Source organism: Pholis gunnellus (assembly GCF_910591455.1).
Source record: "Pholis gunnellus genome assembly, chromosome: 9".
Classification (NCBI taxonomy): Eukaryota; Metazoa; Chordata; class Actinopteri; order Perciformes; family Pholidae; genus Pholis; species Pholis gunnellus.
Window position 1 is genome coordinate 10,839,088 of NC_136535.1, and position 17,267 is coordinate 10,856,354.

Below are 17,267 nucleotides of genomic sequence, written 5' to 3' on the forward strand. Positions count from 1 at the left end.
GTCAGGGGTCAATAATTGTTAGTAGGAGGAAGATGCTCTGTAATCTGACTTCTAATCATTTCATTCCCCAAGACAGTCATATTAAAATGATAATAAGAAAAAAGATCTCATGTCACTGTTTTTGTTCAAATGTGATTACATTTAACAGAAGAAACACACCTCGAACACACACTATTTCTAGCTTTTACTGGAGTAACAACCAACATATTTTTTTGTAATTACAACATTTCTGAGGAACAGATTGCAGCGTTTCCTCTCCAAACGCCTCTTGATCTTAGTTGTGCATGGCCGTTTTTTTCCCCAAGAGACATCTTCAGACGTCAAAGAAACGTTCTATCATTCATTTCATTTTGCTGTGGCTACAGAGCAGCAGGCAGATTATTGATGAGCGCCATTTGTCTGGTGCCCACACTTTCTAAGGGACCTCCGGAGTGGTCTCCACAATGAATGCCATTACCCAGAGAAGACGGCTGACGACGGGCCAACCACAACGGAGATGCACAAGTGAAGTGCCCAAATTACACTGCACACTATTTTATCACGGCAAAAATAAATCATCTTCTCCTCCTGCCCCCCCCCCCCCCCCCCCCATAACTACACACATGACGTTTCCAGGGCATAATCAAGCACTACAAGTAAACATCCTTCACCAGCAGAGCCATTTGCATCACCCTGAGCATCAGAGGCAGGCCAGGCTCCAGCGGTGCACGCAGGCCACGCCGAACGAACAACGATGATTACATTTTTGGAGATGACATTTAAGAGGGCAGCAACAGCTGCAACAAACTGCTGTGTGTTGCTATTATCTGCAACACGTATTCATTTGTTGTCAATTAATGTTTAGTGTAAACAAATTCAGAAATAGGTGGAAGGGCCAATGTTCAAATCGCTGGTTTGGTCTAACCAACAGTTCATTCCCCCACGGATATTCAGCCAATGCATTCATTTTAATCCTCGCGTTTGAGAGACTGGAACCGACCAATATTTGGCAGCATGTGTGTACATTTTCAAAAATATGATTACGTTTTCTTTTCACATGAATATGTGATAGTATTCTGAAGCGTGGAGAGGGCTGTGAAACAGCATTAAAAAAGACAAAATGTACAAGAAATACAGCTCAACAATGAGAGCAATAGATTATATGTGGGAAAAATGAATAAACATTTCAGTAATTATTTCAGCACTACTACAGTTTTGCATATCTGACTGTGCAGGTTTTATGTCAACCACTCAAAGCAAATATGAACATCTGCTGCAGCTGCAATGAATTACAGAATCACGGCTTCTCCGGGCTTCAAATTATACAGCCTTTAATAATTCACTATAATCACCATGAGGTGAAGCACTACTCCCATATCAATATGTGTAAACCCTGCATTTCCATTTTAACAAGACCATATGCACAAGGCCAGTTATTAAACATGCTGCTTCAATTTCAGGCTTGCCGCCCTCGTTTCAGTTATAATTTGACAACCTGATTTGGCCACACAGCAACGTATGCTGTAGGATGTAATTCAAAGTATGTATTTCTTAGTTGCAATAAATAGCCACATACAGAATGCTGATTATTTGGCTGCCAACAGTACTTTAAACCTCAATAAATGTCCCAGAGTACAGGTTTTAAATGATGTTAGCTCTTCATGTCTAGATCATAAAAATATAGAAGTGAAGCAGTAAAGAATCCATGACTGCAATGAGCATAGAGAGAATAAAAAAGCCTCACAGTTGGAATGAGGAACATCTAAAACGCAGTGGGAGACGTTGCCTGATACAATTTTGTCCGTAGTGAAACAAGTCATTCTTCCTCAGTGAGCAGCTGAATGAGTGTGCCGTCTCTCTGTGGTGGAACAATGACTCATCCGTCCATCGCCTTTAAAGCCTCAACTGGATGAACTGATTGATGGGCACTGAGGGAAAAGACTGTAAGCTAAGGAGAGTGAAGATGACTAGAATTTGTGCTTAGGTCCATTAATGGTGAAATTCAGCCTTTCGGTGCTTTGTTTTAACTACTGGTGGCCAGATTACTATGAATGAAAGCTGTTTTATACTGTAAACTATATATGTGTGTGACCTGTTCTTAAAGATGTCACAAGTGGGAACAAATGGGTTTGGATGAGTGCCACAGACATGGTGGGGAAGTCACAAAGCATTTAGAGAAATACTTACACGTGGTTGGTTTTGATTATGTTTTAGTATTTGTAATGATGAGAAATAATTCCTAACAAAAATATAGAACACACAATCTGCAGTCCCCCCAAATTACCATAGATTCTAATTGTAGGGCTGTGTTAGCTAGATCGGCCTGAACAATTAAGTATCGGTGTAAATGTTGGCTGATGAATAACAAATACTTGCCTTAAAGAAATGTCAGTGTGTGATGCAATGAGAAACCGGAACAACGTTACATAGTTTGTCCCCTAGAGAGCACTGACTTGTTTATATTTCAACTGTAAAATGTCCTGTTCAATGCATAGCTCATTTACAATTATTTTGCAACTCGTGATTATTTTGTATCAGTCGTATCAATTCATATACCAATTTAAATAATCGATTCGTCTGTAAAATATATCAAATGTAAAATAGTGAAAATCCCACCATGGCCACGGTGAAATCTTCAGTGTCTTGTTTTGTCCAACCAACAGTCTAAAATCCAAATATTATTATAAGTGTATAATTTACAACTCTATCAAGCAGGGAAGATACTTACATATGTGAGGCCGGAAAAAGTGAATGTTTGACATTTGATAACTGGTTTTGTTTATAAAGAATTGATGCTGGGTCATTTTCTGTTGATTAACTAGTCGACTTTTTAAATGTATCCCATTAAAATGTAATCGGGAGAAAGTAAAGCAGGAAGCAACTCTATTCACAGGAGTTAAGGCAATCATGCGCAGAAGCAGCTGTTTTTAAACATTAATGTGATTGCCCATGGCCATGAAATACCAAAGAGCAGCAATCAATACAACACGGTATCACTTCAATCTCGCTTCTCTCCCACAGTGATGATTTCAGCATTGCAGACAATAGGCGTGAAGATGACAGGCACAGGCGGTCCTGCATTTCGAATTACAAGCTTTATTCAGTAATTGATTTCAGCATTTGTAATTTTCTGTAATCCCGTTGTTCACGGAGAGGAAATCATTTTCTGCAGGAAATGAATTAGGTAACAGCGAGAGATAAAAATGGATGTTGGAGAGCACACCTGAACACAAGTGTGAGAATGATAATGAGACTGGTTTCACACAGCCCCAAGACATCTCGTTTGATTGGCTGAGCTGAACCGCCAGCAATGGCCCGGCAGGCTTGTCGAAGAAGAATTTATTCCATTTTGTCGTGAATTGATGGAGATGAGGCCTCTCCGGCCAGAGAGACAGTAAATTAAAACTGATGATGGGGAGGGGGGGGGGGGGGTAATGTGAAGCAACATTCCTGCATTTGGCAGAGAAGGCTTCTCGGGAAAGCATGCGAAATAAGATGAAAAGCCATGTGAATTAAATGACTTATTTCAATGCTGTAATACGCGCATACAATTCAGGAAAAATCATTTGGAAAACCAACAGTAATACGTGTAACACCAATGCTGATTCCCAAGTGCGTGAAAGGGAACATTTGATATTTTAGAAAAAAGGTTATTTTCTTTCTGACTCGAGTTAGATGAGATGTTCGATCCTCTCACGTCTGTACGTGAAGCTACCGCCAGAAGCTGGTAAACTTAGCTTAGCCTCGAGCAAAATCGAATTACAAGGTGCTTAACAATACAATAAAAATAAGACAATGCAATGAACATAACACAGAAGAGGATACACACATATATATATATATATATATATATATATATATATATATATATTATATGTTTTAATGCGTTTGAGGGCTCAAAATGTCTGCTCCACAGAGCTTCTCGATTTTGGGATTGTCACCGCCCATCATGTCACGCTAGCCCACTGACCAATGTAATGGTAAAAAATATATATCAGTATCATGAAATGGCTTAGAAACATTTTACGGCTTAGAAGAACAGAGTTAGACATTTAGCTCTGTCCCAAACATGGGTTAAGAACAGATAGTTCTGTGTAAACATGGTTTAGAAACAGACCATATACTGAGTGTTACTGTTTCACTTTAGAGGGCCATGAAGACAGACACAGGAAGGTCAGCAAGGGTTCACACAGGGGGTTCTTCCTATTCTGGGAATGTTTAGGGTCACGTAAATGTATCTGGCAATGAGATCAAGGGAAAATGGAAGACTGATAAGACATCCTTGACCTATCTAAAGGCGGAGACTGTTTCTGCTTTAGTATATAGTATGTGAAGATTTGAACTGATGTTGAAGAATGCTTCCAGCAGACTCTGTGAAGAGCTGTGTTGGGTATTCTCCCTCTTGCAAGAGAAATTAAATGGAACAAGACAACTTTGAATGATTTGAAGACTTGTATTATTTTGATTTGCGAATAACACTCTCTCCTCCCGATTAACATAGAAATATTCTACGACACCAATCACGAATGGCTAGGCCAGCTAGCAGGCTCTGGCACGTCAAAGAATACACCCAACATGCCAAACTAAAGATCTGATTGGTTGAAGATTATGACAATCAACAATATCGTCTCCATTCACTTAAACTGCACATGGAGGCACTGGTGAGTCTGCAGGCCTCGGGCCTCTCTTCTAGAGACACAGAGGTGAAATCTGATTGGATAAAAGCTCCACTTAAAACAAGCTGCACTGGAAGCAGAGCAACTGAGGAACACAGTAGCTGTGCAATGAGAAAATAAGATAATGGGAAAAATATTTTTATAAATTATAATACATGTAGTGTATTTAAGAAAAATTATGAAATTATAAAATAAATATAACTTTGTGATTCTGTTAAGGCCAGCAGAGAAGGCCTTGCAGGCCCTGACGGCCCACCACTGGTGAAAAGTCCCTGTTGGTAATTTTATTCTCCGACACTTACCTTTGCTTGAGTCGGGAGTTTACCTTTCCCCTCTGTCTGTGTGCCGCTGTGACAGCCGCGCCTCGTTAGATGCCAAACCTCCACCTCTCGGGAGCGCGCATGTCCAGAGCGGCGTTCACGCGTTCAGCTGATGTGCTCTCTTACACATAATAGACCAAAAAATGTAGGCTACATTTGTAATAGATTAGGCTATTAAAAGAAAAAGTACATTGCACCCGACCCCGATGCTTGTCCCTGCGGCTGGTGGGTCCACAGGGTGACTGCTCCATGATGTTTCTTCGGGCTGAGCCCGACCGGGCCCCATGGGCGAAGGTCCGGCCACCAGACACTCGCTGACGAGCTCCCCTCCTGGGTCTGGCTCCAGGAGGGTGCCCCGGTTTCCCTGGTCCGGGCGAGGTGGCTGAAGTCTGTGGGCTGCTATTATTATTATGCAATCATTTTTGAACCGCTCTTAGTCTGGGCGCTCCCCTGAGACCTGTTTGCCTCGGGAGACCCTACCAGGGTCCCCGGACAACATAGCTCCCAGGATCACTGAGCCACTCAAACTCGTCCACCGCGTTAAGGTGGTGGTTCGCGGAGGAGTGTGTGTGTGTGTGTGTGTGTGTGTGTGTGTGTGGTGGGGGAGTAAATGGATGGGGATAGGGTAGAAGCGGGGAAAGGGTAGATAAAAGTGGGGAAAGTGAGGAGAAGAGAAAGGATGTTACTTGTGTGTGTGTGTGTGTGTGTGTGTGTGTGTGTGTGTGTGTGTGTGTGTGTGTGTGTGTGTGTGTGTGTGTGTGAGAGTGTGGTGGGGGAGTAAATGGATGGGGATAGGGTAGAAGTGGTAGTTGGGTAAGCTGTAAATAGTTGGGTAAGCTGTAAATAATAAAACATAGATCAATCTCCAAATGAGAAAAATTGCCAGAGAGATCACAGTCTAAATAAAAATAATAATAAATAATACCAAAATGAAATTATTTTTCGTTACAGCTATAAAAGAAAAAACACTGTGCTTTTGGCTTCCTTGCCAATTCCTGAGTAAGACAACAGGGCAGAAATTTGGAGAGACAGCGAGTGCGCTTTCATGGCACTGGCAGGTTCCTGACGGTCAGTCGGTCGTCAGACTTCTCCGACGAGTGTGTATCATCTGTGGCGTGTTCGTGACTAGTCACTGGCGGTCATCAGTCGGTCGTCAGTCAACGTTAAGTACAGCGGCGCGTCTGTGACATGTTATTTTAAATATCTTTTGCTGTCACTTATTGACACTTTATGAAATTGTACACGTGCAATTGTTGATTAGAGAATAAACATTTCAACAGGTCAGCTGCCGTAAATCATATTTATGCCTTTAGTTAACTGAGCCCCCGTTCTCTGTATACGTCATTCGAGCAACCTCATATTTTTTTTGTTCATCATTCATTTTATTTATGTATGATTTCACTGGTTTTGAAACAAAAAGGAACAAAGTGAAATCATACATAAATAAAATGAATGATAAACAAAAAAATACGAGGTTGCTCGAAGGACGTATACAGAGAACGAGGGCTCAAATATGATATAATATAATATAAAGGCATAAATATGATTTACGGCAGCTGATCTGTCGTAACAACAATGGGTGTTGCCAGGAAATGTTTATTCTTTAATCAACAATTGCACATGTAATTTCATAAAGTGTCAATCAGTGACGGCCAAATACATTTAGACTAACATGTCACAGACAGGTACTGTCTGACGACCGACTGACCGTCAGGAACTTGCCAGTGCCATGAAAGCGCACTCGCTGTCTCTCCAAATTTTGATGAAATTACAAAAAAATCTATAGACTGTTTAAGAACATTTTCACTTAAAACTTTGAACTAGCCTTTTATAATGCTTTACCCTGCAGCCTTCTTTCAGATGAGTTTCTACATCATCAAGTCATTCTTGACAGTCTGCAACCTGGGTGACAGTTTACCACTTTCTAGACCAAGTAAAATCTTTTGAGTGAATTCAAAAGTGTTGGTCAGTGCTTTGGGGTAGCTGAGGTGTATAAAGTGCATAAATCAGCCCACATATTACCAGGAAGGCATCGCCAAGTCTGGGGAGGCTGACCATGGCATCACTTTCAATGACGACAGAGATTCTCACAGGGTGGTAGTGAACTGGACTTGTGTCATGGTCACTGATGACAGTAAGGAGGCCCACTGAAACACCATCAAGCTCTGGCTCATCAGACTCATCCTGAATGAATGAAAAAGAGATACTAATCACAAACTAACACATGGAACAGAACAGATGACATATAATTTATCTTTCTTTAACCAAGTCCCATTGAAAACCAATACCTCTTTTACAAGTGTTGAGGCTGAAGCTAGTGGAGGAAGCGCAAGGCCGCTGCTGTGTTTACTTCATACTGCGCAGGCGCATCTAAAAGTAACTCGTTCCGGTCCAAATTCAAAACAGTATTTAATTAAACAATGACGACTGTAAACTGATGATGACAATTATAATCTATAATACACTATCGATAGTATGCATCTCGAGAGCAGAGACCACGTGCAACTCCACTCACAGGCCCGACCAAGTCGGATCCTGCAAAGCGAACTACCATGGCCTGGCGCACGTCCTCGCAAACAGTCCTTTTATGTCCTTTGATGGTCGGAAAGTGTCCGAAATCTGTCGTAAAACACAAAGGCCGTCTTCTGGGGTCAGTGATTGGCTTCCAATCGCTCTGACGCCTCCTTCATCGATCCACTGCTCATCTCAATGGCTGGTTCCTTGTGACATCACCTCTGACATCACCTCTGACCTGCCCTCTGTCCTGCGGCCGCATGGTGTTTACCCAGGAGTCCTCTCTGTTATTTTATGGCCGTCTGCTTCCTCATCAGTTGTCTCCGGTTCTCCTCCTCCTTCCTTGGCCATTTGTCCAGCACCTCTGTGTCCCCTTTGATGTCTCTTCCTCATGGCTCAGAACCCCCTAACTATGTGACTGTACTTTGGTTCAACACTTCCAATGATTATGTTAAAAGACTCCTACAAGTAAACTTATTGCAAACATATAATATCTTCTATAAGTAAACATCCTGTAAACCTATATTACATTCCATAAGTAAATATATTGTGACTCTTAACATAATTTACATTCTCATCATTGTGACAATTTCATTCACCACTAGGGGTGCTATAAATTCTACTAAATAATGCTTTTAATTCTTAAATTCTCCACACAAGGGAGACCTGGGTCTCATTGTAAGAGGTGAAAAACATAAGATCCATGTTCTGCACACACGAATCAGTCAAATTACCAGAGAATCTATGTGGTGTGAGCAAAGCTGATTTTAAACAGTCCAATCAGAAAATATGTCCACAAATAACCTGTTCACATCTTTAATGCAATCAGACAAATGGCAAACACAAAGTGGACTAATTGCAAAATTCACAAAGCTCAATTTGAACCTGTTCGAAGTTCCACCGGTTCAACCTATGAAGTGTGTAATAATCTATTTACCTGTTCATCGTGGATTTTTAAAATGTCAGCCAGAGCATCTGCTGTCTTCCCAGTTTTTGATGCCTTCCGTCTGAATAAGTTCGTCAGTCGAGGAAGATGGCGGTCAAGCTCAGCATAGAATCTGTTGGGCAGGTTCTGATTCATAATCCGCTGGAACTCTGCATACAACTACATTGAAATAACAGGAGGAGAATACAGCAACACTTAAAAAAACAGTTCAATTTGAAAAATCTAGGCCACATTTATAAAGCATAAAATAGCGGCCAAATGAGTAAGAATCACAATTTTCACTTAAAAAGAGAGAGCTGATCCATATTACCTCAGACTCTATTTGGAGAGCAGGCCAGAGGTCCATGAGCTCGTTCACTGGTGGGCAGGACATCACTATGGTCTGGTCACAAGTGGTCGGGCAGTTGACTCGTGTTCAACAGCAAAGCAATGTCCGTGTCTCAGTGCTGCTCACTGCTCAGAATGGCTGCGGTAACAATAACACATTTGGCGCCAAACGCAGAAAGCGGCCAACGCACCTTTATCAACGAGATTTCACTTTAGTTTTTGTTCCCCCTAATATTACCGCACTGATACGTTTAAGTTAGAAATATACTTAAAGTCGCCGAAGGAACGGGCGTGCACGTCTGAAATTAGGTTTTAGACTCCTTGATTACACGTATGCGTTCAACAGTTAAACAGCTGTGGCTGTGTCAATATATCCGCTCGTGACGGAGTTAGGGCAGGCGAACGAACGTCACCTCTGTCAAAATACGTTTTGTTTGTGAAATACTATCTTTAATACAACGGGTATAGCACTCACTGTAACGTGTTTTCAGGTCGGCGAGTCACTATAACGTGTCCACGGAGTTTCACCACCTTCCCAGCCGTGGTGCGCGAGCCAAGCCCCCACCCTCGGGCAAAAACATGTCCGCCACAGACCCTCTGATGTGACGTCATCCGGTTGCCGTGGGAATGTTTGCATAGTGTATGTGCTTTGAAGACATCAAAGGCAGTGATGTCACAAAGAATGCCGGGATGTCACCAGCGTCTGGTTCTTTCATTTCATAGCACAATGTCTACTGGACAGAGCACGTTACTTAACAGAGCAAGTTACACGACAGAGCAAGTTACACAACAAAAACACAAGGATATGTCTCACTTTAAAGAATACGCACAGCTCCCCAACCTCTTAATAACTGGCCGAGGGCTCTGCCAGGACGACAGAAAACCTCTTGACGAAAAGGCGCTAGGCACCCCTGGAAAAAGGAGCAGTCGTCCTGTTAACGGCGTCTACATGTCACATAAGACAATCCAACACGCCACAAAGGACGACAAACGACACCAAACCGGACCGCTAAAAGACGCTGTTGATGCAAGCAATTTAAAGATGTCGGTGAGAGATATCGGCCTCACAAAATATAACAGTGCACCCCGTATTGAAAATAATCAAAGGCAAGAGGGAGCCAAAAAACTGAACAAGCTGCAGCCAACTTATATAGGGAACAATATTTCTACACAGGAAGCACTTGCAGGAAAGGAGTACTTGGAGGACTCCAGCTACTGTGATCAATTTACTGGAGAAAAACTTCCCCATTTCAGCACAGCTAAAACCAGGTTAGTCAGGCAGAAGCTGGAAATCAACAAGGTGCAGATACCTTATGTAGAGAACAGCAAGGTTGATCTCTTGCCGACCCGCTTACCGTCTATTTCTACAAAGGGAGCACTTGCAGGAAAACACTCTGTCCCTGCTGGGGTGGGCAGAGTGGAGGACTCCAGTTACTGTGATCAATTTACTGGAGAAAAACTTCCCTATTTCAGCACAGCTAAAACCAGGTTAGTCAGGCAGAAGCTGGAAATCAACAAGGTGCAGATACCTTATGTAGAGAACAGCAAGGTTGTTCTCTTGCCGACCCACTTACCGTCTATTTCTACAAAGGGAGCACTTGCAGGAAAACACTCTGTCCCTGCTGGGGTGGGCAGAGTGGAGGACTCCAGTTACTGTGATCAATTTACTGGAGAAAAACTTCCCTATTTCAGCACAGCTAAAACCAGGTTAGTCAGGCAGAAGCTGGAAAGCAACAAGTTGCAGATACCTTATGTAGAGAACAGCAAGGTTGATCTCTTGCCGACCCGCTTACCGTCTATTTCTACAAAGGGAGCACTTGCGGGAAAACACTCTGTCCCTGCTGGGGTGGGCACGGTCCCTGATAGGGTGGAGGACTCCGGCTACCGCGCTCAACCTAATGGAGAACAACTACTCTATTTCAGCACAGATGGAGAACAACTACTCCATTTCAGCACAAATCAAACCAGGTTAGTCAGACAGAAGCTGGAACGCAACAAGTTGCAGATACCTTATTAGAAGAGCAAGGTTGTCGAACCGCTTTCCGTCTATTTCAACCACCATTGGTGATTAGCACTGATGCCTTACAGCCAGGTATTGGTTACTCTCTCTCTCTGTCTCTCTCCACACACTGTCTGTCTCTCTCTGTCTGTCCTTCTCTCTCTCTGTCTGTCTGTCTGCCTGTCTCACTCTCTCTCTCTGTCTCTCTCCACACACTGTCTGTCTCTCTCTGTCTGTCCTTCTCTCTCTCTGTCTGTCTGTCTGCCTGTCTCACTCTCTCTCTCTGTCTCTCTCCACACACTGTCTGTCTCTCTCTGTCTGTCCCTCTCTCTCTCTGTCTGTCTGTCTGCCTGTCTCACTCTCTCTCTCTGTCTCTCTCCACACACTGTCTGTCTCTCTCTTTCTGTCCTTCTCTCTCTCTGTCTGTCTGTCTGCCTGTCTCACTCTCTCTCTCTGTCTCTCTCCACACACTGTCTGTCTCTCTCTGTCTGTCCTTCTCTCTCTCTGTCTGTCTGTCTGCCTGTCTCACTCACTCACTCTGTCTCTCTCTATCTTTCTGTCTCCCCCCCCCCTCCCATTTCAAAATAAAAGGCCCACAGAGTGAATCCTAACTGGAATACTTGTGATGAAGCCTGTCATTTAATAACCTTTGTGTTTATGTCAAACATTATGAATATGTCTCCTCTCCCCCTCTCTCACCCACCCAGTCCCATCCTTTCAAAATAAAAGCCCCATAGATTAACTGTATCTTAACATGAAGCTCAGAATGAGGTTCGTACAGAAATGATGGGAGCGTTAGCTCCCATCATTTCCAAAGGCTTCTCAAACAAATGTATTTATCTCAAATAGAGAAATGATGGGAGCGTAAGCGTTATACAAGATTAAATTCAAGAGTATGGATCTTAAATGCAGAAAAGAGAGAAGCGATATCTCAATCGAACCGCAACGATACTACCGGTAACATCGGCCTGTGTAGCTATATATTGCGACGTCTTCGGGCAGTAGAAGCCACACTGTCAAAATTTCTTGCGAAATTTTCTAGTTTTCTTTCCTCTCCTTCTGTCTTTTCAATTCTTCCTTTTCTTTCTTCTCGTTCTCTTTCTTCTCTTTCTTCTCCCTCTCCTCCTCCTCCTTCCTGTCCTTCTTCAGAGTCTTTTCCGCCTCCTTCCTGGCCTTCTTCTCCTCCTTCTTAAACTGCGCCTTCTCCTTGTTCGTTTGTTGGGCGAGCTCTTGAAGGCTGATATTATGGACCTGGAGGTTAGCGTTTTGCTGTGTGAGGAGCTTGATCACCTCCTTTTGGTTGCGCCACTCCTCCTCCATCTCTCTGCTCCGTCTCTGCAGAGCTTGCTCTCTCCCTGGAAGCTCTCCTTTGCAGCAAGCTCGCTTCTCATCCTGTCTTCCAGAGCTGTGAGTTTTATTTTCCACTCCGCCTCGCTCTGGATGAGCTCGCTGTCTTTCTGTTTGACGTAACACTCAAGGTCCAAGACGGTCTGTCTCACCTTCTTGAAGTTCTCGTGCTGAGTTTTGAGTATTACGTCACATTCCATCACATTGATTTTGTTCATGCCAAATATGACATGATTTGCCTTTGTCATGAAGTTCTTTCTGAAAGTCTCGTTCTCCTCTTTCAAGGACTCGGCACTCTCAGCCTGTTTTTCAAGCAGACTTTGACGAAGAGAACGGATGATTTCATCCTTGTCCTCTATGACGCCCTTCTCTGCCTTCGCTTCTTTTCTACGCTCTCTCTCTGACTTGAGAGCCTTCATTATCTTCATGACTTCTCCAGACTAAAAAACCTGCAAAATAGAAAATATATTGTATTAATAAAAGGTTGGTCTTCCTCTATATATTCAAACAGACAAAGTTTTACTTTTCAAACTTAATTACAACGCTGCAGGCCATCTTTCTCTCTCTCTCTCTCTCTCTCTCTCTCTCTCTCTCTCACACACACACACACACACACATCAAATTTGCTTCAAAATTAACACTTACAAATCAAAGTTTACTAGATTATGGGTCAATAAACACACGTCTCTCACTCGTAGCTCTGCCTGGTGACTGGAAGTCCCTGTCATACTGGAGAGAATTTATTTGTGAACTTAACAATCGTTGTGCAGAACAAAATAAGCATTGATAAGAAAAGGAAAGTCCTCCTTTTTGTGTTCATCGCCCTCCTCAAAGCCGCAAACCGTGACTTCAAACGTCCGCTCGTAGGGCTGATAGGGCCGCTGGACACTTGGCTCGCAAATTGCTCCAATAATAGCTTGCTCCCTCCGTGTGTAGGTAGTATTATTATAAAATCCAGAATTTAACTGCACAACAGCAGTTCTCAAATTCAGTTCTCTGACACACATCTGCAGACAGGACGCAGTTTTAAAAACATCCATGATGAGAAGTGCTTTAAATGCTCACTTCAGCATTTCTAGTCAGCCAGCCCGGTCACTAACGCTAACGGTCATTTTGTTTACGTATATATTTGTGGATTTCTTTGTCTAGTCTTTATTTTTTAAAGGAAACACTGAATAAATCATCTCTTCTATCATTTGCTCTAGTCATTTATCTTTGTTTTAAAAAAAAAATACCATTTCATAAAATAGTTACAGGCTACTTTAAATCTAACTCTGCTCTAATAATAGTAATTGTTTTATACATACAGTATATGTATGCAAAATTGTTAATTGTCATGCACCAGCTGGTGTTTTGCTAGTGATTGAAATCAGGACAGTTTATGTCAGAAGTCTGGTCCTGGGTGTGTTGACAGCATTGATGTTTTTAAGAAGCTGTTACTGCAAAATGGAGTTTTCCTGTAATTTGCTAGTCAAGTTATTGTGAAGGACTTCTTTGGGAATAAAGAGATTCACTTTTTATTAAGAATGGCAGAAGAAATATCTAAGTTGTAAAAGTCATAATAAAGTGGCATGGAATTCAGATAGAATAGATGAATAAAACAAAAAAAAAGTATCACGGAATATTTGTACCAAAGTACAAAACATGAAGACTTGTAAACGCTGTATAGCTGTTTGATTTAGGGCAACATAAAGCATAATGGTAATGGCACTTTAAGATGACTTTTAGCCCTTTCAGCCCTTAAATATAACTAATCAAATACTGCCAACTGAGAGCAGATCAAGGCTGAAGGAGCCTTTTATCTTAACTTCATATTTTGCGTTAACAGAGGTGTGGCCACATACAGTAGCGGCTGCACAGTTGTAATGATCTTCCGGATTGTTGTCAGCCGCAGTAATGTTGCAGTTTATCTCCATATCGTCAAAGTTAGAAAATGTGAAACAAATACTTTATAAATGTTGAGCTACTTTCTCTATGTGAGCGTTATTAAATAATAACAACAAATATCTCAAAATGCAACATGTCTGTCTTTGATTCTTTGGCTTTTTTGCCATGAAAAGCTCAAAGCTAACAGTTGAATTTTCATGAATTTTAAGACATTCACCCTCACAAGGGCGCACTTCAATAGTGCACATTGTCTGACTACTGATTTCAGTCTGGTCTAATCGTAAAAAGATATGAGGCCATCTGAGGTCAGCAGAATTGAATAAAAAGACTCTCTGGGCTGAATGCGAAAGTGTTCCTTAAAGACAGTCTTTAAAAAAAATCAGAAAAATATAATGATCTATGACACTTTAAATAAACTGTATGCATATTTATTTACATCACATTCACATTACAGTTAGTCATAATTACAATGCTACAGCATGACACTGTAATATACAAAAAGTGCTGCTGCAATTCCAGTTCAGAAGTTCACGTCAACTTTTTCCAGACGTTCAGTTCTAGTTGCACACAACAAAAAGACACAACAACACCACAGTTAACATGATTCCCTTCACAACTCTTTCCCCTATAAAATATACATTTTAAATTCCCCCGGAGGTGCTGAAATCTCCTCAACCGTGCAAAAACATTCAAAGCTGTCAATTCAACACAATTCAGGAGAACGTATTCCACCAGCCTCGGTTTAAATGTTAAAGACCTCCTAATAAAACCAGAGCAGCCACAGAGTTTCATCTATCAGACCTGACCCACAAATGTAATTCAAGTACGATAATCGGCTTATGATTCAACATCTCTGGGTCAAGGGGAAGAAAGGAAGTCATGAATAAAACCCTCTCAAACAGACGCAACAAGTCACATTCAAAACTCCAGATTATATATTGCACACCTAATAATTTAAATATGAGTCACTGACAAGTGATTATGAATTAATAGACTTTTTTCAGCAGTGGGAACCATATAATAAACACATTGCTCACAACTGATTTAAATATGACCTATACAGCTGACCTGTGTTTAGGTCATTTATGTGGAAGAATAAAAAGGTAACAATTACAACGTAGATGGTAAATATTTATACAAAAGCTTTTAACAAACCCCCAGATCTGAGTGACAGCCGAGTTGTGACAAAAGAGATAAAATACATAAATACAGAGGAATCCAGTGACTTTAAACATCCTCTTCTCAGTCCAAGGTGGCAGTCTTTGCTCTCCCTATCTGACGTTGATCAGCTTGTGCCCCGTAGAGCTCAGAGCAGGTCGGGCAGGATGAGGCCGGGGGGTTTGGGCTCCACACAGTTAATCCAGAAATTGGCACAGCTGGCGTGGTACTGGTGGCCCCCGTACAGCAGTTTGAAGTTGTCCGTCTCCGAGTTGAACGCCTGTCGAAGTGAAAGGGTAGATATTACACTCCTGAATCACAGAGACAATAAACCCATCTGCGCACACGGGAGGAAGAGGGATAGACGTGGAAGATATAGACAAGGAGTGAGACAATTTATTATGCCTTTACGCTGCGGATCTAAGTTATCGCTACTTGTTGTGCCAACTACTGAACTGAGAGAACCTTCTAGAGTTTTAAGTTTGAATGCTGAAAATGGGCCCCGATGTTCATTTACAGCATGAACCCCCCCCCCCCAAAAAAAAATCCAGCACGTATAAATAATGAATAACCTAAAATAGGTCTTTTGGAGAATGATGTCATGTTCGAATTCAAACCAAGAGGATACAACACCCTGTGACACCGTGAGCCCTCATTGAGACAATAAGACAGTCTCTTTGTTATTTTTGGGCAGCTGTGACTCAGCGGACAGAGCGGATCGACCTTTACACGTCGAAGTGTCCTTGAGCAAGACACTGAACCCCAAGTGTCTCCCCGAGTGCTTTACAGCTGCCCAACTCTCCTCAAGCTTAGGATGAGTTAAATGCAGAGCTCACATGTCATTACGGTGTGCTGTGTACGATTGTATACAACGATAAAAATAAAGCCTATGCTTTTTTCTTTTTTAAAGTATTTCTGTCATTGCAGTGGAATAAATAAAATGTTCAACACATCAAGAGAGACAAAAAGACACCCAAGACCTTGAAAAACTACAGCGCAAGCAATCTCCTTTAAATCAGTATATGCATTATAGTCCGTTTTTACAGACATTTAACAACCTAATCTGGCTTTTCAGTACAGAACAGCTGAGGCCAAGATGACAGTGATGCCTCATGGTTGACCCAAGAACCTGTACATCATTGCCTTTAAAGCAAAGTTTAATTTGTCTTAAAAGTCAAATGTCTGGAAATATTCCATGTATGTATCAACGGCATGTATCAACGTATATCTTTAGTTTAAGTTTAAACCACACCCATTGTTTCATTAAGGGTGAGGTTGCAGGACTTTCCATCATGGTCCATGTTTTTTACCAGCAGATATGAAGTAATTCATTAACTTAGCTACACACACACACACACACACACACACACACACACACACACACACACACACACACACACACACACACACACACACACACACACACACACACACACACACACACACACACAAAAAACCTGTTGCTTCATAATACGATTTGCTTTTGTGACTGAAAGCTGAAATGTTTTGGAACGTATTATTTAAACTGATCTAAATACACTGTAGCTGGCGGTCTGATCCCCAATTGAGTGCTGTGTGTGTGTGTGTGTGTGTGTGTGTGTGTGTGTGTGCAATCAGGAGAAGCTAATGTGTGTGTGATGTGCGATTTAACAGTTTGCATCCGTGGTGAAATACTGGGAGCTGAAGCCGGGAGAGAGGAATGACTCATGTGCAGTGAATCACAGCCTCCCACACAGAAGCAGAGGGGAGACGCATGCAGAAAGCAACAGCTGCATACAAATACACCGCCACGGCTCACTATCAACACATCTCCACCTGCCTCAACGCCGTCTGCAGCGCATACGCCCGGCCAGATGAAGGGCTTCCTCAGGCAAACTGAATGACACATTTCCACTCTCTGTTCTTTTTTTTCTTTCTTTCTTACACTCACATTTCACAAGCAGTGCGATTTCCTTTCTGAGCACTTTTGTGTCCTGGCCTACTTGTTTCCACAATGTTGGAGGAGGAGGATACTAAATGAAAGGCTGGTCACACAAAGACACACCGTGATGCCTCCTCCTTTCCCTCTCAAAGCTGCATTTTTACACACGCCGACTCCTTCTTAGACTTCACCT

General features: G+C 42.1%; 1 protein-coding gene across 4 annotated transcripts in view; it reads right to left on the minus strand.

The window, feature by feature from the left end:
• Positions 1-14,413: 14,413 nt before the first annotated feature.
• The window catches only part of synrg (synergin, gamma), a gene marked incomplete at its 5' end in the record, with an annotated part of 33,320 nt that continues 30,466 nt past the window's right edge, over positions 14,414-17,267 (minus strand). For all 4 annotated transcript variants that reach the window (XM_079166927.1, XM_079166925.1, XM_079166926.1 and 1 more), the window contains one exon: positions 14,414-15,433. In XM_079166927.1, coding sequence (XP_079023053.1) covers positions 15,302-15,433 — 132 coding nt within the window. In that variant the 3' untranslated portion in view covers positions 14,414-15,301. The remainder of the gene's footprint in view (positions 15,434-17,267) is intronic.